Consider the following 21,472-nt stretch of genomic DNA (forward strand, 5'->3'; position numbering starts at 1 on the left):
TCAAATTCATATCCTTTGAGTCGGTGATGCCATCCAATCACCCATCTCATCCTCTGGCGTCCCCTTTTCCTCCTGCCTTTAGTCTTTCCCAGCATCAGGTTCTCTACCAATGAGTCAATTCTTCGTATAAGGTGGCCAAAGTATTGGAGTTTCAGCTTCAGCATCAGTCCTTCCAATGAATATTCAGGACTGATTTCCTTTAGGATGGACTGGTTTGATCTCCTTGCAGTCCAAGGGACTCTCAAGAGTCTTCTCCAACACCACAGTTCAAAAGCATCAATTCTTCAGTGCTCAGCTTTCTTTACAGTCCAACTCTCACATCCATACATGACTACTGGAAAAACCATAGCTTTGACTAGATAGACCTTTGTCAGCAAGGTAATGTCTCTGCTTTTAAATATGCTGTCTACATTGGTCATAGTTTTTCTTCCAAGGAGCAAGCATCTTTTAATTTCATGGTTGCAGTCACTATCTGCCGTGATTTTGGAGCCCCCCAAAATAAAGTCTGTCACCGTTTCCACTGTTTCCCCATCTATTTGCTGTGAAGTTATGGGACCAGATGCCATGATCTTAGTTTTCTGAATGTTGAGTTTTAAGCCACCTATTTCACTCTCATCTTTCATTTTCATCAAGAGGCTCTTTAGTTCCTCTTCACTTTCTGCCATAAGGATGGTGTCATCTGCATATCTGAGGTTATTGATATTTCTCCTGGCAATCTTGATTCCAGCTAGTGCTTCCTCCAGCCCAGCATTCCACATGATGTATGCTGCATATAAGTTAAATAAGGAGGGTGACAATATATAGCCTTGACATACTCCTCTCCCGTTTTAGAACCAGTCTGTTGTTCCATGTCCAGTTCTAACTGTTGCTTCTTGATCTGCATACAGATTTCTCAGAAGATAGGTCAGGTGGTCTGGTATTCCCATCTCTTGAAGAATTTTCCAGTTTGTTGTGATCCACACAGTCAAAGACTTTGACACAGTCAACAAAGCAGAAGTATATTTTTTTTCTGGAACTCTCTTGCATTTTTGATGATCCAACGTATGTTGGCAATTTGATTTATGGTACCTTTGCCTCTTGTAAATCTAACTTCTTTGGTACAACTCAAAGATATGTATGTGTTTAAGGTGGCTAACTGATAAAAAGTGATATGTACATAATTATGTGATTTAATAATGTCCCTATGACAGAACTTTTTATTTATTGAAAAATGATAACATCTGTCTCTAATAATGACTTCATATCATAGCAAAATCTTTTTTGTGTTGTTTAAGTCCAAAATAGCATTACATTAAACCCACTTTAATAACACATATTTAATTTACTCCAATATAAATTATTTAAGAAATTGATAAACTTGCATGTTGAAAAATTAAATCTATTCTTGACAAAGCAAAAGGCAAAGATGCCACACAAATTTTGGAGCTACTATTGGACCATGAAATATAATCAATTTAGAGAATGGTTAATAGGCCAGGAGCCAAAAGGAGCCAAGGATATGGTTTGGTGAATGTTCACATTCTCTTAGGGCAGGACAAAAGATAAGAATTGCCTATAATTTGAAGGTTATGAAACTAGTGTTAAACGCTTCAAGAATTGACTCTGGAAAGTGAAACATAACAAGATCCAAGTGAGACATACTAAATATTGGCTCTAGAATTTGCCAACATCTTAGACATAAGCAGGAAGTTATCTGTTGACAATTTGTCATATGATGTCAATTTGTCATCCATTTGACAATTATCATCCCTATTAAGAAGAATATTTGAATTATTGTCTACCATTTCCCCTTTACAGTCTTTCATTGCCAGCAATTATTTTCCTAAGTAGGGCTTCCAGGGTAACTCAGCAGGTAAAGAATCTGCCTGCCATGCAGGAGACCCCGGTTAGATTCCTCTGTTGGAAAGATCCCCTGGAGGAGGGCGTGGCAACCCACTCCAGTATTCTTGCCTAGAGAACCCTCACAGACAGAGGAGCCTGGAAGGGTACAGTCCATGGGGTCGCAAAGAGTCAAGACGACTGAGCAACTAAACACAGCATAGCATTTTCCTAAGTAACCTCCTACTCACTCACCTGTTTATAAACAACTTGATGCTGTCAATTGCCAAAAAAAGCAGAGTTCAAACTTTGGTCTAGTATTCAAGTTATTCTATGATTTGGACCATCTTAACTTTTAGAGCAACCACAGGTGTATAGAAATATATTTGAATCTTACAGAACCGTTCTCCTTAACATTTCCATAGTTGTCCAGTTTTGGCTTTATCTCATTCTGTTCCCTCAGCCTGAAGTTTCTTCCTCTCCACCTTCCCAATCCTATGGAATCACTTTTTGTCCTCAATGACACAATTTAAACAGAGTAATCTTTGAAAGTCTGTATGAACCAATTCCCCCACACTGACTCCTGATGCTCATGGCTAAGCACGGTAATGCATGTTTTTCCTCCTTTGGGTTTTAGAAGTTTACCCACCTGTCTTTCACATAAAATTGTAATCTCCTTGGAGACAAGGACTACACATTAAAATTTTTTTTATAACCCAGGCATACTTAGCTAGAGTTCTTTCTAACAACAAATTGCAAATTGGCTTTTAAGAGTTTGAGTAATTTATTTTACTTATACGGAACATATATATGTTTTATCTAGGATATTTTATTAATTCCAACATTGTTCCCAGAAAGCAAGCCCTAGTAGAAGGCAACCCCCATCCTATCCCCACTTGGCTATAACTATAGATTCTCTTAAACCATTACAACATGTGGGAATTTTTTGAATGATCTAGTTTACTCATTTAAAATTATCACAAAAATAATTAAAATCAGTGAAGGTGGGATAGCTTTTCAGTAATATTTCAGCTAAAATAGGTGTAACAGTTATATTTCTGTTTTATTCTGATGTTCTTTTTCAATTAAATTGACTGAAAGTTTGTAATAGTCTGCTCTTACAAGTTTGTAGTAGGCATTGTCTTGGATTAAATCAGTCACAGTAGGGTAATTTACATTGCAGTTGTTCTCACACTCAAAATCTTAATGACTTTTAACTTCACATGAACTTTCGATGTTCATTTCTTGCCATATGTCCATCACAATTTGGCTGGCATGGGGAAGGAATTTATTCCATACCTCTTCACCCAGAAATCCTGGCATCTGGGGCAGCCATCACTGAAGCATTACTGGGGTTGTGGCAGCAGGGAAGACAAGGTGGAAAACTGAAAGTCAACTCTTAAAGACTCCCGCACGACAATGGCACATACTGTGTTTAATCACTTGGTGATGAGTAGTATCAATTAATGTATTGATTAAAATAATTTCTTGGGTCATTTATTGCATACTTCTCATTTTGTCATGATTCCACACATAACATTTCAACTGTATTCCTGTTGCTTTTGTGGTGACTTTACCAATTTTGAATTATTTTGTAAGTGTATTAAGACCATAGATTTTGAAGAACTGGACAGTTGGCTTGCTCTATTAACTGAAAAGTTAACTGGTCAAATAGACATTGCTGACTCAATGGATGTGAGTTTGAGCAAACTCTTGAAGATGGTGAAGGGCAGGGAAACCTGGCATGCTGCAGTCCATGGGGTCACGGAATCAGACACAACTGAGCAACTGAACAACAACTATTTAGGGGGCTTATTGAAAGAATTGATCAAAGGCATCAAAAATATTATGATAATTTAATCAATAGTATATGGATAAATGACATTAGTATTTGTCATATTTTCAATGTGGTTTAAATCTACTCACAGACCTTGATGATTGTCACTTGGATCCAGTATAGCTTCATCACTGGGCCCAAGTAGTACCTGGGAGCATTTGCAGCTCCTATATTGCTAAGATAGTGATGAGAGTTTGTGATTATTATTTGAAACTAATATAATTCAAGGAAAAACTTTGGTAATTTTAAAAGGCTTAGGATATTATAAAAGTACATTTTCATAAAGCTAGCCGCTAATTTTTGTCCACAGATAAAAGATATTAGGGACATCCCCTGGTATTGCAGCTTCTAGCAAATGGTATTAAAATTCTGATTCCATATTGCTTGTTCTTTTACATTGAAGCAGATGTCAATTTCATATGGATTTTGAATATCATCCAATCTGTTCTTCAAATATAAATGTAATTACTGGTCAATGGTTTTGGATAATTTATACATCTGCTGAAATCATGGAGATTTTATTAATTATTTTGACAGAGTTTGTTCCCTTCAAAAAGCTGAGAATTTGGAGCAATGTTACATTGGGTTAAATCACCCTTACTTTTGATAATAGTCACATGTGCTTATAGAGTCTGGGTGTGGATAATCTGAATTTCTATTTACTTACAAGTACTGATAGAAGATTCTGGTACAAAAAGAGGATTCCCTCCACCTAAAAATGATTTTGTGTTTCTATGTCATATACTGTTTGTGAAAGGCAAAGGGGGGTAGTACGTGTTTATGTAAAGGTTAACCTTTAGATGACTATAATAAAGTTAATGTTATTTCTCAGTTATGAGATGTTGTTAAAGTCATAAAAAACAACTTCCATCCAGTTTTAAGTTACCTGAGATATAGTTCTCAAACTTTTGCCTAAGTGTGACCCATATACCTTAATAATAAGCTTATCTCTTATATTCTTATCACTTAAAACTTTCTAAATGAAGTGAAAGCAGTGAAAATCATTTGTTAATGCTTCTTGCTATCCTAATAATACTACCACTACTGCTATAACTATTCATAATACATAGTCAACATAATATAATTATCCTAAGAGTCAAAATTTGGGTTAATTTATTCATCAGCTGAAGCATAGCCCTAAAGGTTTTAATTTGATTTAGAATCTGCAATGCTGCAAAAGTATAAGATGTTGAACCAAATTATCTTGGATGAAGTCAGCCTTGCTTCTAGTAATAGCTACATGTGTTATATGTTCTACATTCATCTAGTTTCTTCTGCACATCAACTCTCTAACGTAGGTGTGAGATATCCACATTTTATAAAAGATAGAAATGAACTTTGGAAAGCTTAAACAAATTATCAAAGTTATCTAGATTTTAAATTTAGGCTGCCTGATTTTAAAACATATGTTTCAGTTCAGTTCAGTCGCTCAGTCGTGTCTGACTCTTTGCAACCCCATGAATCGCAGCACACCAGGCCTCCCTGTCCATCACCAACTCCCGGAGTTTACTCAAACTCATGTCCATCAAGTCGGTGATGCCATCCAGACATCTCATCCTCTGTCATCCCCTTCTCTTCCTGCCCCCAATCCCTCCCAGCATTAGGGGCTTTTCCAATGAGTCAACTCTTCACATGAGGTGGCCAAAGTATTGGAGTTTCAGCTTCAGCATCAGTCCTTCCAATGAATACCCAGGACTGATCTCCTTTAGGATGGACTGGTTGGATCTCCTTGCAGTCCAAGGGACTCTCAAGAGTCTTCTCCAACACCAAAGTTCAAAAGCATCAATTCTACGGTGCTCAGCTTTCTTCACAGTCCAACTCTCACATCCATACATGACCACTGGAAAAACCATAGCCTTGACTAGATGGACTTTTGTTGGTAAAGTAATGTCTCTGCTTTTTAATATGCTGTCTAGGTTGGCCATAACTTTCCTTCCAAGGAGTAAGCGTCTTTTAATTTCATGGTTGCAATCACCACCTGCAGTGATTTTGGAGTCTAAAAAAGTAAAGTCTGACACTATTTCCACTGTTTCCCCATCTATTTCCCATGAAGTGATGGGACCAGATGCCATGATCTTAGTTTTCTGAATGTTGAGCTTTAAGCCAACTTTTTCACTGTCGTCTTTCACTTTCATCAAGAGGCTTTTTAGTTCCTCTTCACTTTCTGCCATAAGGGTGGTGTCATCTGCATATCTGAGGTTATTGATAATTCTCCCAGAAATCTTGATTCCAGCTTGTGCTTCTTCCAGCCCAGTGTTTCTCATGATGTACTCTGCATATGAGTTAAATAAGCAGGGTGACAATATACAGCCTTGACATACTCCTTTTCCTATTTGGAACGAGTGTGTGGTTCCATGTCTAGTTCTAACTGTTGCTTCCTGACCTGCATACAGTTTTCTCAAGAGGCAGGTCAGGTGGTCTGGGTATTCCCGTCTCTTTCAGAATTTTTCACAGTTTATTGTGATCCACACAGTCAAAAGCTTTGGCATAGTCAATAAAACAGAAATAGATGTTTTTCTGGAACTCTCTTGCTTTTTTGATGATCCAGCGGGTGTTGGCAATTTGATCTCTGGTTCCTCTGCCTTTTCTAAAACCAGCTTGAACATCTGGAAGTTCTCGGTTCACATGTTGCTGAAGCCTGGCTTGGAGAATTTGGGGCATTACTTTACTAGCATGAGAGATGAGTGCAATTGTGCAGTAGTTTGACCATTCTTTGGGATTGCCTTTCTTAGGGATTGGAATGAAAATTGACCTTTTCCAGTCCTGTGGCCACTGCTGTATTTTCCAAATTTGCTGGCATATTGAGTGCAGCATTTTCACAGCATCATCTTTCAGGATTTGAAATAGCTCAGTTGGAATTCCATCACCTCACTAGCTTTGTTCGTAGTGATGCTTTCTAAGGTTCACTTGACTTCACATTCCGGGATGTCTGGCTCTAGGTGAATGATCTCACCATTGTGATTATCTGGGTCGTGAAGATCTTTTTTGTACAGTTCTTCTGTGTATTCTCGGCACCTCTTCTTAATATCTTCTGCTTCTGTTAGGTCCATACCATTTCTGTCCTTTATCTAACCTATCTTTGCATGAAATGTTCCCTTGGTATCTCTAATTTTCTTGATGAGATTTCTAGTCTTTCCCATTCTGTTGTTTTCCTCTATTTCTTTGCATTGATCGCTGAGGAAGGTTTTCTTATCTCTCCTTGTTATTCTTTGGAACTCTGCATTCAAATGGGAATATCTTTCCTTTTCCCCTTTGCTTTTTGCTTCTCTTCTTTTCACAGCTATTTGTAAGGCCTCCTCAGATAACCATTTTGCTTTTTTGCATTTCTTTTCCATGGGGATGCTCTTGATCCCTGTCTCGTCTACAATGTCACGAACCTCCTACATCTATTATTTCCACCCCCCACCCCCCTGGCAGTTCTTATTCTTATCTTGGCATACTCACCTGTTGTAATATAAACAACAGGTGGTGGTGGATTTAGTCTGAGCCACTAGGGAAGCCCTAACTAAATACACTCACTGTTAAATGCTTGCTCACCAGAATCAAAGTAGAATATCAATAAAATATTCTGGTTACTAAGATTGCCTTCATCATTGTGCACATCAAGTATTAAAATAGGATCTCTAGACAATTATTTCAGATGTTCTTTTGTTTGCCCTATCTACAATCATGTAATGATCCTACAGCCTGCTGGAACACATAGGGACTAGGCCATCTTTCACCTTCTTAGAAGAATGTCAATCTAAATAGCAATTTACCTTTCACTGAACAATATTCTACTCCCCCAAACATGTGGATGAAACATAGTTCTATGACAGTTATGTCAGCACATAGACCAACAGTCTGAAATGTTTGGCATTAAAACTATTTGAAACTGAATTATAGATAATTTTATCCTGAATTATCTCTAGTAAAGACATATATTTAACTGTGGATTGATATTGTTTAATTTTTACTGATGTTCCTTTGTTGGTACTGCTGTTTTTGTTAATGATGACGTTGATATTATTGAAAGACTTCCAATGTTTTGGAAGAATCTGTAATGTATTCATATTAAAACTCTTTCCTGAATCCTCAAGCACAAGGTTATTATTACTGCTTTCCTATTTAAGAAGGAATTACCAGGGAAGTTTGGGGTATAGGAGGTGTGTTCCACTTTACAATCCACATTGTTTCCTTTCATCGATGGATCTGTGAGTTGAACTGGATAGAATGAGAGAGATTTTCTAAATATTATTTCATTGATCACCAATGTATTTTTTTTGATAAAAGACCCCAACTTGAAGTTTTTCTTGAAGTTTGCTGTTACCAAAATTGTATCTAGTGCTATTATCCGTCTCTTGAAAAAGTGAAAGTCACTCAGTCGTATCCGACTCTTTGCAATCCCATGGACTGTAGCCTGCCAGGCTCCTCTGTTCATGAAATTCTCCAGGCAAGAGTACTGCAGTGGGTTGCCATTTCCTTCTCCAGGATCAGTCTATTTAGTATGCAAAATAGTAGCTTCCCTAGTAGCCCTGTTGGTAAAGAATCTGCCTGCAATGCAGGAGACCCAGCTTCCATCCCTGGGTAGGGAAGATCCCCCAGAGAAGGAAATGAAAATCCACTCCAGTACTCTTGCCTAGAGAATTCCATGGACAGAGGAACCTGGCAGGCTACAGTCTATGGGATCACAAAGAATCGGACATGACTGTGTGATTAGTCTCTCAAGCAAGCAAAATATTACCTCAAACCTAAATCAATTTTGTACTATGAGATAAAGATTATTAAGTAGATGAAACATTGTTGTTGAAAATGTGGATTTAGAAGCTTCAATACCTAGTACCATGTAATTTCTAAATCATAACTGGGTATTGATATGATAGGGAAAGAAACAGCCATTGATAAGTGAAAGCAATGAAAAAATATGCATTAAATAAAGACAAAAGCAAATAAGTAATGAAATACTTAGTTACTCAGCTAATATTCTGCTATATGAAAGTGAAAGAAAAAAGGTGTCCTAATATTTTTGGTTTATTTGCATGTTTCCTGATCCAGATTTATATTTTTGAAAATAATATCTACTATCAACCTGATATAAAGAGTAGTTCATTGCGACTGACATCGTCTGGAAAAGAAGGAATTATTTTTAATGGAATTGCTGACTGGTTATATGAAGGTGAGTTGAATAAATTTAGTTTCAAAAGCATACAAATGACATATTTTTGTATAATCTATAAGAAAAATCTGTTCATTCTGGAGCAATACTTAGAACACTATTTCTTCTCATTTCCTCTCAAAATCGCCTTCATGCCTTCATATCTTTGTATTTGCTCATATTTTGACTAGTTATGATTTACATGTTTCCATGTTTGAGACATACATATGTATATATATATATATAAATACACACACATATTGTTCAGGTTAAATAGATCTTATGCATGGTATTATTGAGGCATAACCTTTGAGAAAAAGGAAGTCACCAAGAATCAAGAGGTAGTAACCCTAAAAATAATCTGGGATTTCAATTATTTTTCCACTATTAAATGGGGAAACTTATACAGCTTTTCAAGCAATGAAGTGCCAAGATTATATCTTCCTCATAAATAGATCAGTTTAGCTACAGTGTAAAGCTGGAATTGAATAGCAAAATGAACCACTGAACAACCAGAAGTCTTTTCCTATGTTCTATCAAGAGAGAATGAGCAATAGGACTAGGGTTAAAGCAGTAAAAGGAAAGAAGATTCTAAAATTGATGAGGCAGTCATATACATAGATCTTAATGTTTAAATGGATGAAATGAGTTGAAGAAGTCAGGAATGATTCTTCACCTTCTGGTTGGATCACCAGTAAATAAACAGTGGTAGCAGACACAGTGAGCAGACATTCAGAAGGAAGACTTGACTCAGCAGAAGAGGAATAATTTAGTGGGAACTCTGGTGCTTCACAGTGCGCTGGTATGCTCACTGGGTGACAAAATAGGATCCTTTACACAGAAGAAATTTTGAATCAACTGGGAGTAAACTTAATGTACAATGCCCTGAATTGACCATTGATCAAGATGATTCAGGCCTCTGTCTTTTAGGGAAAGCTTCATGTAGTTTATGGAATTACATATTTGAGGAAATTGTAAGGAGGTAAATCAAAGACCATTATTTGAGAAATAGAGTTACTTTCTTAATTAGAGAATAGAAACCTATATACTGGGGCTGAAACTGAACAATGTGTTGGGTAAAGGCAGGACCAATGGGTAACAAAAACTTTCAAGACTGCACAGTAGGTCTGACACTTTCCAAAAAACAGGGAAATGGGAAAATTATGGTTTTTGCCATTCAAATTAAAGTTACACCTTTGGTCATATGTTCTATGTATACTAGGAAATTTCAGATATGCTGTGTGAGGTAATTCTTACAATCCTAGTGTATTACTTACTGAAGAAACCAAGACTCAGGGAGGATAGGTAACTTGGGCAAGAACTCAGCTTCACAGGGCAGAGCTGGCTCTTGAATGCATGTTTTCAAAGCCAGTGCTTCATCCTGGGCTACTCTGTCTGTTACAGTGGAAGGCCTTTCACTGTTCTTAAAGGATGATATACATTATGGACATAAGGCGTTAGATTTCCCTGGTCTGTTTCATCAACCAGACTCTGAACCCTACTGTCCATGGGCTTACCTCAACTCTTACTTCATTTCCAAAATAAAGGATCCTACCGAGGGAATCTGTATCAAGGTCTGGCAGAGGGATTTAGGCAATTCAGATGTCATTGAGTTTTCCTTCAACATTTTGCCTGCCATCCCCAATCTATGCTTCAAGAGTCCCACATGGACCTTAGTAATAATATAATATAACTTACTATTACTCAGTCGGACACAACTGAGCAATTGAACTGAACTATCATTTTACTTGTCCAATGTGCCATCAGCTCCCACAATCCAGACCTTCTCTTTTCCCTTCAATATACTCATGAAAAGACAGTACTTTCTGTTAGGAATGCATATGATCTTTAATGGGGGCTTCCCAGGTGGCTCAGTGGTAAAGAATCTGCCTGCAGTGCAGAAGATACTGGTTTGATCCCCGGGTTGAGAAGATCCCCTGGAGGAGGAAATGGCAACCCACTCTAGTACTCTTGCCTGCAGAATCCCATGGACAGAGGAGCCTGGTGGGCTACAGTCCGTGGGGTTGCAGAGTCAGACACGACTGGAAACAGCATGCATGATTTTTAATAGTATGTGCGTGATACCCTACTGTGGAAATGTCTTTTTATTACTTTGCAGAAATCAACTACAATATGAATTAGTGTGTGTGGGAAACCCAGGAAGTAACATGCACCATTTCCACTTACTTTTTTAAAACTTGAAATGTACCTTCTATAATTACAGGAAAAAACAGTTTAGAAGAGTCACATTAAAAATAATAAAATGTTTAAAGGTAAATTTTAAGTGCATTAATTTTTTAGGGCTTAATTTTTTAAGGCCAAACCAATGTGTGAGTGTGGCTGTTGCTTCCAACCACCATCACTAAAGTGGAATCTTTAAAAGTCTTTTAAAAGTGCAATTGTTTCCATGTCTAGTATTATTCAAGTCCTAAGGAAAGTAAAAGCAAATAAAATATAATGTGTTTTAAAGAGTTGGTGAAGTTCAGAAGAAAAATAGAACTTTGTGCTAAAAATGAAGCATTTTAAATATAATATACACAAAGCACCTCAAATCTTATTCATATAAATTGACACATTAAACTAAATAAAATATCAGACCAATGTTTTGTTTAAAAAGGTAGAGTTCACAGTTGCCAAGTTTACAAATTTGAAAGCTTCTATAAAGTATTGAAACTATTAAATAGAAACAAAAAATGACTTAAGTTCTATTATTTGAACATATAGAATAATGGAATGAATATGCCTACATGATTTACAAATATATTTTAGAATCTCATACTTTAAAGTAATCCTTCTTTGAAATTCAATTCAACAGTTATTGAGCACATATATCTGTTAGGCATTATCTGAGAGCAATATCATGAGGAATATGAGATTCTATGTTTTGGATATTTCCAACTTAGTGAAGTGAAAGGCTGTAAACAGCTATTATATAATGAACCATCTGGAGCATGGTAAAATAGAAATACAGCTATTGTTGTTAAGTTACTAAGTCACGTCCAACTCTTTGTGACCCCATGGACTGCAGCACAGCAGGTCTCCCTGTCCCTCACTATATCCCAGAGTTTGCCCAAGATCATGTCCATTAAATCAGTGATGCTATCCAACCACCTCATCCTCTCCCTCCCTCTTCTTTTCCCTTCAGTCTTTCCCAGCATCAGTGTCTTTTCCAATGAGTCAGGTCTTTGTGTTAGGTGGCCGAAGTATTGGAGTTTCAGCTTCAGCATCAGTCCTTTCAATGAATATTCAAGGTTGATTTCCTTAAGGATTGACTGGTTTGATCTTGCTGGGCAAGGCACTCTCAAGAGTCTTCTCCAGTACCACAATTCGAAAGCATCAATTCTTTGGCCCTCAGCCTTCTTTATGGTCCAACTCTCACATATGTACATGATTGCTGGAAAGACTATAGCTTTGACTATACAGACCTTTGTTGGCAAACTGATGTCTTTGTTTTTTAATATGTTGTCTAGGTATATCATCACTTTCCTTCCAAGAAGCAAGTGTCTTCTAATAGAACTATATGTCATCATATTAAATCTATGCATAAGTAGAGTTAATTCTGATGGGTTGGGGGAATATAGAGGGGTTTTATAGAAGAAAGAGTTTTTGCATTGAACTCTAAGAATGACAAGAATAAAGAAGTGAGATTAAAAAAATTCAAGATAAACAATATCCTTGTCAACAAACTGGGACTGTTAATTTTTTGTTATTGGTAAGAACAATATGAAATGCCTATATTCACTTAACTTGTGCCTTTTCATAGACACAGGAAGTCACATTTACCCATTAATTGATTCAACAAATAGTTACTGAGTTCTTACTAAATCCCAGTAGAACTGAACTGTGACAGATAAAAGGAAAATAAATTAGAGATGCAGCCATGGAAGCCAGAGGAAGATAGGGTAAACAATGATGCTAAGTCCAAGGTCAAAACAGCTAAGGATTCCAAAGTTGCTGTTGGATTTGCTATCAGAATTTAATAAGAGCAAAATCAGTCAATTGGTGGTACCATAAGCAAGATTTCAGTGGGATAGAAGTGTAAATGGGAAGCAAGAGATTTTGAACATAGACAATACTTTCAAAAAAGTTGACAGTAAGATACAAACAGTAAGGGGAAAAGTCAACCCACAAACCACAGGCCAGTAACATGATCAGGAAATCCTATGTAAATTGATAAACTTAAATGGATAAAATCAGCTTACTTTTCAGAAATGTTAATCTGAACACTATGATCATAGATGAGTTAGTTTTCAGTGAATGGTTTGTGTTTAGGCTATATTTTTAAGTGTTTGTGATATAAAACAACATGTGTTGAAAACTCCATCTGCTCTGCAGTGAGATTTTCTAAATCAGTATAATAGAGACAATGAAATGGAATGGGATGCGAATTGTAAAAATGCATTGTTTGTAAACAGTATGATATAATTATAGGAAGTTTAAATCCATGAATAAAAGTCCCTCTGAGTTGCAATTAAAGAACTGCCTTGTCCAAGAGGACCTTTAAACAAAATCATATTAAAGACTTTTTTCATTTATCTCTTTTCTATTTTGTTAGCTTTATTTTTATACCTGAAGGAAGTCACATAACTCTTTGTATTATTTTGCTATTTTGGCATTTTTGTGAGGAAAAACTTTAGGCATAAGTCACTCTAAAATAAATAAGAGCAGATAGTGTCTAATTTCTGTTGAATAGTACCCTCAAATTGGAGACCTTCTTGTTCTTGGAAAGTACTTGTATATACATACTTCAGCACCCAGGACAGTACCTGTTTCTTAGAAACTCTGAGAGTTGATTTTGGGCAACACACTGTGATCTCTCTGTCCCTACAAGTCTCATCAGACTTAAGGTTAAATACTCAATTGTCATTTAGCATGCTTTTTCTTCAGTGGGTTATGTGGATGACTCATGTCTCCTCATCTGAATTTTAAGTTACTTGAGTAAATCAGTGTCAGGATCACTGCTGGAAGAAAAGAAAAAGTCACTATCAAAATAGTATTTAGCTTTATCTATGAAGGAGCCACTTAAAAAAGACAAGGAATATACAACCTGTGGATAGTAATAATTCAGCCATTAAAATCTGAAGAGGTGTGGCAGCTGTTACTAGGACCTAGATGGAGGGAAATGTGTAATTTTCACAGTTCTAGAAGCAGTTAGCTTTGGTTAAGGAACAGAGCCAGACCAACATGACTTCATGGGTGGGAACCAATGAAATAAGTGCCATGTACTAACTTCTTTACTCTTTATTTGATTTGCCTGGTTTCATATTGGCCATACTTAAACTAGACACCATGGGAATATTCTTTTCCAATGAAAAGTTTGTGGTGTCAAAATAGGAGCATACAAAGTCCCATCTGGTACTGTTTCATTGTAGAGTAATATTAGTCCAGAAATATTCTTGTATGAAATTGATAGCTACAGCCAAATACTTGTGTTATTCATAGAAGATTTGGGGGGTAAATGCCCGTATTAAGGGGAAAAAAAAACTTATTATAAAGCTTTAACTGGTAATCATAGCACCTTCAACTATTCATTCCTTTTCCTTTTTATCCTCTGCCAGCATCTGGAATAGACAGGTTATTTACCTGGTGCATCAAACCAAGACTTTATTCCTGCCAAATTTTATTCTTTTGCTTCCTCTTCTTAATTAGGTTGCAACCATTTTAGTTTTCCATGAAAATGGAAATTGGAGTATAGAAACGTAGAATTGGAAAATTAGACGGAATTATACCAGAGAATACTTGTGAATCTGCTAAATTCCAAATAGAGTCTTCCTTGCCCTCCTTTGTATAGTAAAGGCACATCATCTTCCTGGCAATGAGATTAATCACTGGACCCAGCACAGTGACTATGTTTTCTGTCAGTTTTTTTGCCCCCAGGCATACTGAGCCCAAAATGGTCAGAGAGGAATTTCAGTTTCAATTCAGAGGAACAGAACTATGGCTTTGTTCCTTGTTGGCAGTACTCCTCCCTTGCGCATGAGGACTTCTAAACCCACCAAGCCTATTATCATGAGAATAAGAAACAGAATGTGCCCAATGGATTACTGGTGTGATAGTGAAAGAAAATATTACACTTTTACCCCTTAACCTAGAATCTATGCTTCCTCGTAATTCAGGAGGGACACAGAGCCTCCTCTGCTGTGGATGTACTCAGGTGGACATTAAGTAGGACACTAATATCTATAGGATAACATCCCAACTTCAAGAATATTGTCAAACAAATAGTGCCAAAATTGAGATAGAGCAGGCTGTTTTACTATTCTGTCAAGCCAGAACTGTACAGCTAATTAGAGACATGATGAAATCAGTGAATCCCATTTGAGCCCATTGCCCCTCTTTTTGCTATAAATAGTTGCTGTTTGGAGGTGACATAGTGTGAGTTATTGTGGTAATGGATAGGCTATTCTGTAAATCCATGAATAGCAGTACTGAAAGGACTAAAGGCAGCAAATGCACAACTATACCTAGACCACGTGTCTATCTCTATGATAGCAATGCTACCCCTTCTTGATGGAAGAGTTTCCATGGAGTCCACCTGTCATCAGGTGGTCGGCTGGGTCTTCTGGTAAACAATGCCATGTGAAGAGTTTATTAATGATCACTGTTATTGACAGGTCATGGTGGCAAACTCACATGCACCTGGTGGCCATACTGTGATTGGATCATTAAGAACCTCCTCCGCTATGGATATGCTCTGACCGACATTAAGCTGGACACTAATATCTTCAAATGTTTACATTTTTATACCTCCTGACAAGTCCATACACTTACCTTTCCCTAGACTTCCTGTCACTAATTCTGTAATTTTACTTTTCTATATCCCTGACCAGGTGGACTCATTAGTTCCTGTGCGGAAGTCAGGATGGCCCCATGCTTCAATCCAAGTGTCCTTCCACAAGAAGTGGAAAATATATATCTTGTTCAAAAGCCTTCCAACTGGGAGAATTTATGTTTATTATAGTCTTTTAATATCACTCCTGAATCAGATTATAGTACAGTGAAGTGAAAGTCGCTCAGTCATGTCCGACTCTTTGCAACCCCAAGGACTATACAGTTCATGGAATTCTCTAGGCCAGAATACTGGAGTGGGTAGCCTTTCCCTTCTCCAGGGGATCTTCCCAACCCAGAGATTGAACCCAGGCCTCCTGCATTGCAGGCAAATTCTTTACCAGCTGAGTCACAAGGGAAGCAGAGCCTGTCCAATTCCAATGTGTTGAAGTACATCATGCAAACCTTCCCATAAACCAGGCTTGCATTTATTCCTCCTCTGCCAGTTTATGTTAGAAAACACACCCTGAGGTATAGATGTGAAATAAAAGAAAGAGGATAAAGTGGAGGATGCCTATATGTAGAGTTCACCTATATGCTCTGGTCTAGTTCCATATAAACCCCTTCTATCTTATAGTGGAATATAGCTGTATATGTGTAGTTTTATGGTCACTGAATCAGATAAAAATCACCTCACAACTGGCAGTTTGGTTGTATCGTCAGTTGGTATACCATGCTCAGACTGATTATTTTTACCATAGCTCAATAGAGAACTGCCTTTGAATTGTGGAATGTTTATCAGCACAGGAGAAAATGGCCTTTCTGTAAACCTTGTAATGCCTGTGGTTCAGTTGTCATGTGGTAATTCTCAGGAGTTGCACACAAAATCAGTTTGCATGGATGCTCATATCATCATCATATCTGTTGGGTCACAAGGTGAAGATGGTAGGGAAGGTTGTACCATGCCCTGATATGCTACACAACCTCCTCCTGCTCAGGTTCTACTCACAACTGGCGGCTTTACAGGTTGAAGTGAAGCGAAAGTTGGTCAGTCATGTCTGACTGTTTGTGACCCCATGGATTATAGCTGCCAGGCTCCTCTGTCCATGAAATTCTCCAGGGAAAAATACTGGAATGTATTGCCATTTCCTTCTCTAGGGACCTTCCTGAACCAGGGACTGAACCTGGGTCCTCTGCATTGCAGGCAGATTCTTTACCATCTGAGTCACCTGGGAACCTGGGAGCAAAACTGGCCAAGTTGTATGAATGTGGTTTATGATGTTCGTCAAAATCCAGAGTCCAGGACTTCTACATATTTTTTTAATTTTTAAAATTATGCAAATATGATGACACATTTACAGAAGACTTGGAAAATACAGAACAAGGTTACATATAGTTCCACTATATATTACAATTAATTTTAAGTCAATAAATTAAGATTTTTAGTTGGAGTTTTAATATTGAACTCTCAAAAATTAATAGAATGAAAGACAGAAAAGTAGAAGGATATAATAGACCTGAAAAAGCACTATGAACTAATTCAATATACTTAAGGTTTATATAATTTTCACACAATAGCAGCATAAAAAATCTACTCAAGTTCCCATAGACTAAACCAAGGGACAGTGGAACATATCCAGGAACATAAAACAAGGTGCAAAAATTTCATGGTCTAAAGATATTGAAATCATCCAGAGTCTGTTCTCTTATCACTGTGGAATTATGTGAGAAGTTAAGTGTAGGCCCTCTAAACTTTTAAATAAATACAATCCCAACACTCACTTGATAAGAGATATCCTACTCTTCCCTAGGTATGCCAACTCATAAGTTTTACAAGAATTCATTTTATACCCTGCAGAGCAGGTCTAGCTCCCTTGAATAGAGGTTGCCTCAGTTAGCAAGAAGATTTGTGGAAATTTTGAGGTTCAAAATCTTCAGCCAACATTCCATTGCAAAACTGGTTATTCATGAGACTGATCCACAAAGCATTAAGTGTGCTGTGCACATCTACCTAAGCAGTCTTATACTGCATCAACTCCAAATACTTCCCCAATGCTTCTCTCAGCTTTAAAAAACAAGTGGAGTTCAACCCATAGTTTGTGATTCAGCTCTGCAACACAACTTGGACCTCAGCCACATCTGCCCTTCTGTCAGATGTGGGACCTCTCACCACAGAAGAGAGGAACACCAAAGTTGTCATGGCCACCTTTTGTGTTTTCCTGATTTAGTGGTCATGATTCAATTTCTGTTTATTTCTATGTAATCCCTCTGAGGTCTCGTAAAAACTCACAGTCTTTAAAGTTGCCCTTGTTGCAACAACTGAGTGTCACAACTGCTTGTCCTTCCAACACTTTTCCTCTCTAGCTGCATTTCATCCTATGTCATCACCAATGACAATTGATTATTTGCGATCCCATCACTCTGTATGGATTATCTATGCTCCAGTTACCCTAAGAAATGTTATTATCACATAAAAGATATACATATAGATAGATAGAGATTAAACATCAATATATAGATTAGATAGATACAGATACATCTCCAACCTAGTCTCAAAATCTAATTTGAAAATCTCTTTTCTGGGTCTTAAAAAGAAAAGAGTTAGCATATTCAATAATTTGAAAGGGGTTTATTTACAAAAAGATAAATAGCAGAAATATAATCTAGACTAATAGCAGCCAGGCAATGATGACCTCTATGGAAACAGAAGTGAGCCATTATCAGATATAAAAGAAGAAAATTGTGTAGATGAGGCTGCGTTGATGGGAGAGTAGCATCATTTAACACACACAGCAAGTCTTGGGTGACGTCACAGATCAGAGTCAAGGGAATACATACTGCCATTTTAGTTGTCTGCTTATAATCTCTTGCCAAAACACCAGAATGGCCATGCTCTAGAGTGCATGGGAGCCCTTTTGATAGAGTTCATATGAGTTAATTTCCTGGGCCAGAAATCAGATATATAAAAGTGGATAGTGGATCTGGGGTCACACAAAAGGTATGTCGTATATTTTTAATTTTATTTCCTTAGAGTTTAAAATAGTTTAACGCATCTGCAGGGTATTTGACTAGTTTGATGATGAGAGGATGGAAATGTGACTGAATGCAAATATGAAAGGTGACACGGATATGGTTAGTGTCATATTTCAGTCTTCAACGACTCTTCTCCTCTTCTTATTCTTTTTCCTCCATTGTGCTTTCACCTCTGTTCAAATTGCTGGCAATCCATGAAATCCTAACTTCACTGCTTTATTCTTCCCTTCCTTTGCAACTGTTTTTCCTGGGACTGAAAGAGTAACCTGGAGATAGAGAACTCTCCATGAAATTGAATCAAACCCACCACACTGTGTAGAAAAGGTTTATGACAATGGAGATTTCAAGGACAGACATTTGTGGGTCAATGAGCCCACATCTACAGTTGGTTTCAAACTAACACTCATTTATTCTAGAGGAACTTCTGCATTCTCACATCGCCCACTGGTGGTCACCAGATGGAGAAAGGCTCGCCTTCCTAATGATAAATGATTCCTTGGTGCCTAACATGGTTATCCCTCGGTTTACTGGAGCTTTGTATCCCAAAGGAAAGCAGTATCCATATCCTAAGGTAAGTCATGTGGAAATAAATGTTAGTTTGTTCCCCTTCTCTCTGCACCAGTGAGTTGATCAATAGTATTCTTGGTTCAGAAACAAGTTGTCTTCGGAGAATTAAAGAAACGCCCTTACTTGTCGACAGACTCACGATTTTAAGAGCATGCAATAGTCTATCCACTGTGCTTGCACCGGCACAGGTGAAGGTGATTCAAGATTGCTGGAACTTTTGCTTTATTTCTTTCCCTTTGATGCTCTCGGTCTTTATCTCTCACTTTCACAGCTGGAAAGAGAGTGAGAAAACACGTCAGCATTGATGCCAGGGCAAAGGTTTCTCCGAGGTATATTCTGTGAGTTGTTAGGAGGTATTATAAAGGGGCAAAAACTATCACAGTCAGATAAGCTGGGAATTCTTGGTTTAAAAAAATCTAGTTTTTTTCAGATGATTTCTCAGAGCAGTTAGTATACTGTATGCTAATGTATATTATAAATCTCCTCTACAAAGTAGACTAAGCATAAAGGATCTCCAGTAAGGAATAGACTAAACATAAAGAATCTCACTAAAAAAATAGACTAAACATAAAGAATCGCCAATAAGGAATAGACTAAGCCCAGAGAATTTATTAGTGTTAATATTAACATCAGCATTCTTTTGGCAGAGCATACTCTGGAACATACTTTATAAAATGCTGGGCAGAGCCACAGCCAGGCATAGCTGGAACAGCTGGAATTGTTTTATCGTGTGAAGTGAATGTGGAACTCTTGCCCAGAGAGCAAAACTATTTTCTTTATGAATAGCACAATTTCTCTTATTCCTAATGCTAAGTCCACAGGCCCCGACTCCATCCATCCATTCTTGCCATATCCTCTATGAAAATAAACTGATGCCGAAGAACAAATAATGGTTATCTTTTTAAGGAGTGATAGTGAGTTCTCATGATGAGAATTTATTATAAGTATTTTTCCTCAAAAGTGTTTAAATATTTTAATGTGATGTGAAGTCGCTCAGTCATGTCACTCCTTGCGACTTCATGGACTGTAGCCTACCAGGCTACTCCATCCATGGGATTTTCTAGGCAAGAGTACTGGAGCGGGTTGCCATTTCCTTCTCCAACCTTTGCATCTCACATGAAATTAGAGAGAAGTCATATTCAGCATGGAGGTTTAGAAAAATCCCCCTCTTCTTCTGATACCCTGAAGTCAGCCTTGGTCAGCCACAGAGTATATCCCCTTGTTACAAGGGGATAAATCAATTTGCCTTTTGAGTCTCTTGGTATATTTTTATTCAGCAAAGCTACTTTTAAGTGTTGGGTAAGGCCTCTGAAAGCAGACTGAAGAAACATCTGGAGTGTACTAGTTTTTCTCTTATATGTCATTTTTAATTATTGTCATTCTTGTTTTAAAGCTCATTTTCCCCATGTTTACAAAAAAAAGAAAAAGTGAGGTAGCCCTAGACATTAGTCATGTAAAGATGTCTTATAGAAAGCTTTTAAATTCCAGTTTACACATTTTAACTCTTGAGGAGGTAAGAAGTGGCTGTTGATTTTATTTAGAAGCCATTTTTAAGCCATTTCTTGAATGAGTTGTACATTGTGTTTACAAAGTACAATAGACTGTATACCTTTAAATGTATGCATTACCTTAACTGTACTATGCATAGTACTGGAAAAACTATGCATCACATGCATTTTCTACACCTGCAATGAAGGCATGGTCTGTGGGAGGGTGAGGTGAGTTTGCTGATATTCCTGTCATCCAAAAGACTCCTGGGGACAGGAGGAAGGAAAGGAGTGAATACTGAGAGGGATGAGAAGACTGTTTGCTCATGGAGATTCTGTGCTTTCTCTCTCCCCATCCCATCTTCCTTCTGGTAGGCTGTAATATCAGTGTGACTGACTGGCAGCTATGGAAGGCAGCAGGATTGAGAAGAATGATTCTACCATTCTGAAATATCATTTTTAGGCCATTTTCTGGGCATAGATCTGAAAACACATATACTCAACAACTCCTCAGGAAAATATGGCACTTTGACCTAGCAACAAAATAATTATATCTCCCAAGACATTTGTATGGTACTTCCTGTAAAATCCTATGTCTTCTCCAGTTGTAGATTTACCCATGTTGTGTGGATGACAGTTTATGCCAGTATAACATACCTGCACCTTTATTTTTACCAGGAAAAATCTGAAAAGACTTCTGAAATATATTCTCACCCCATTGGATTTACTTATAATGAAAGTGTAAATACAAAATGAATAATAGGTATTTGTTGTGAAAGCAACATGTCACTCAGGATGTTCAGTGTGTGCACTACATAAAATCAAATC

The 21,472-nt window shown here is 37.4% G+C and overlaps 1 protein-coding gene across 2 annotated transcripts in view; it reads left to right on the top strand.

Moving 5' to 3' along the window:
- The window catches only part of DPP10 (dipeptidyl peptidase like 10), a 717,819-nt gene that overhangs the window by 575,893 nt on the left and 120,454 nt on the right, over window positions 1-21,472 (top strand). For both annotated transcript variants that reach the window (XM_043894623.1, XM_043894622.1), the window contains 2 exons: window positions 8,690-8,810; window positions 19,007-19,161. In XM_043894623.1, the coding sequence (XP_043750558.1) occupies window positions 8,690-8,810; window positions 19,007-19,161 (276 nt within the window). The remainder of the gene's footprint in view (window positions 1-8,689; window positions 8,811-19,006; window positions 19,162-21,472) is intronic.

The sequence above is a fragment of the Cervus elaphus genome, chromosome 33 (genome assembly GCF_910594005.1).
Source record: "Cervus elaphus chromosome 33, mCerEla1.1, whole genome shotgun sequence".
In the NCBI taxonomy this organism is placed as follows: domain Eukaryota; kingdom Metazoa; phylum Chordata; class Mammalia; order Artiodactyla; family Cervidae; genus Cervus; species Cervus elaphus.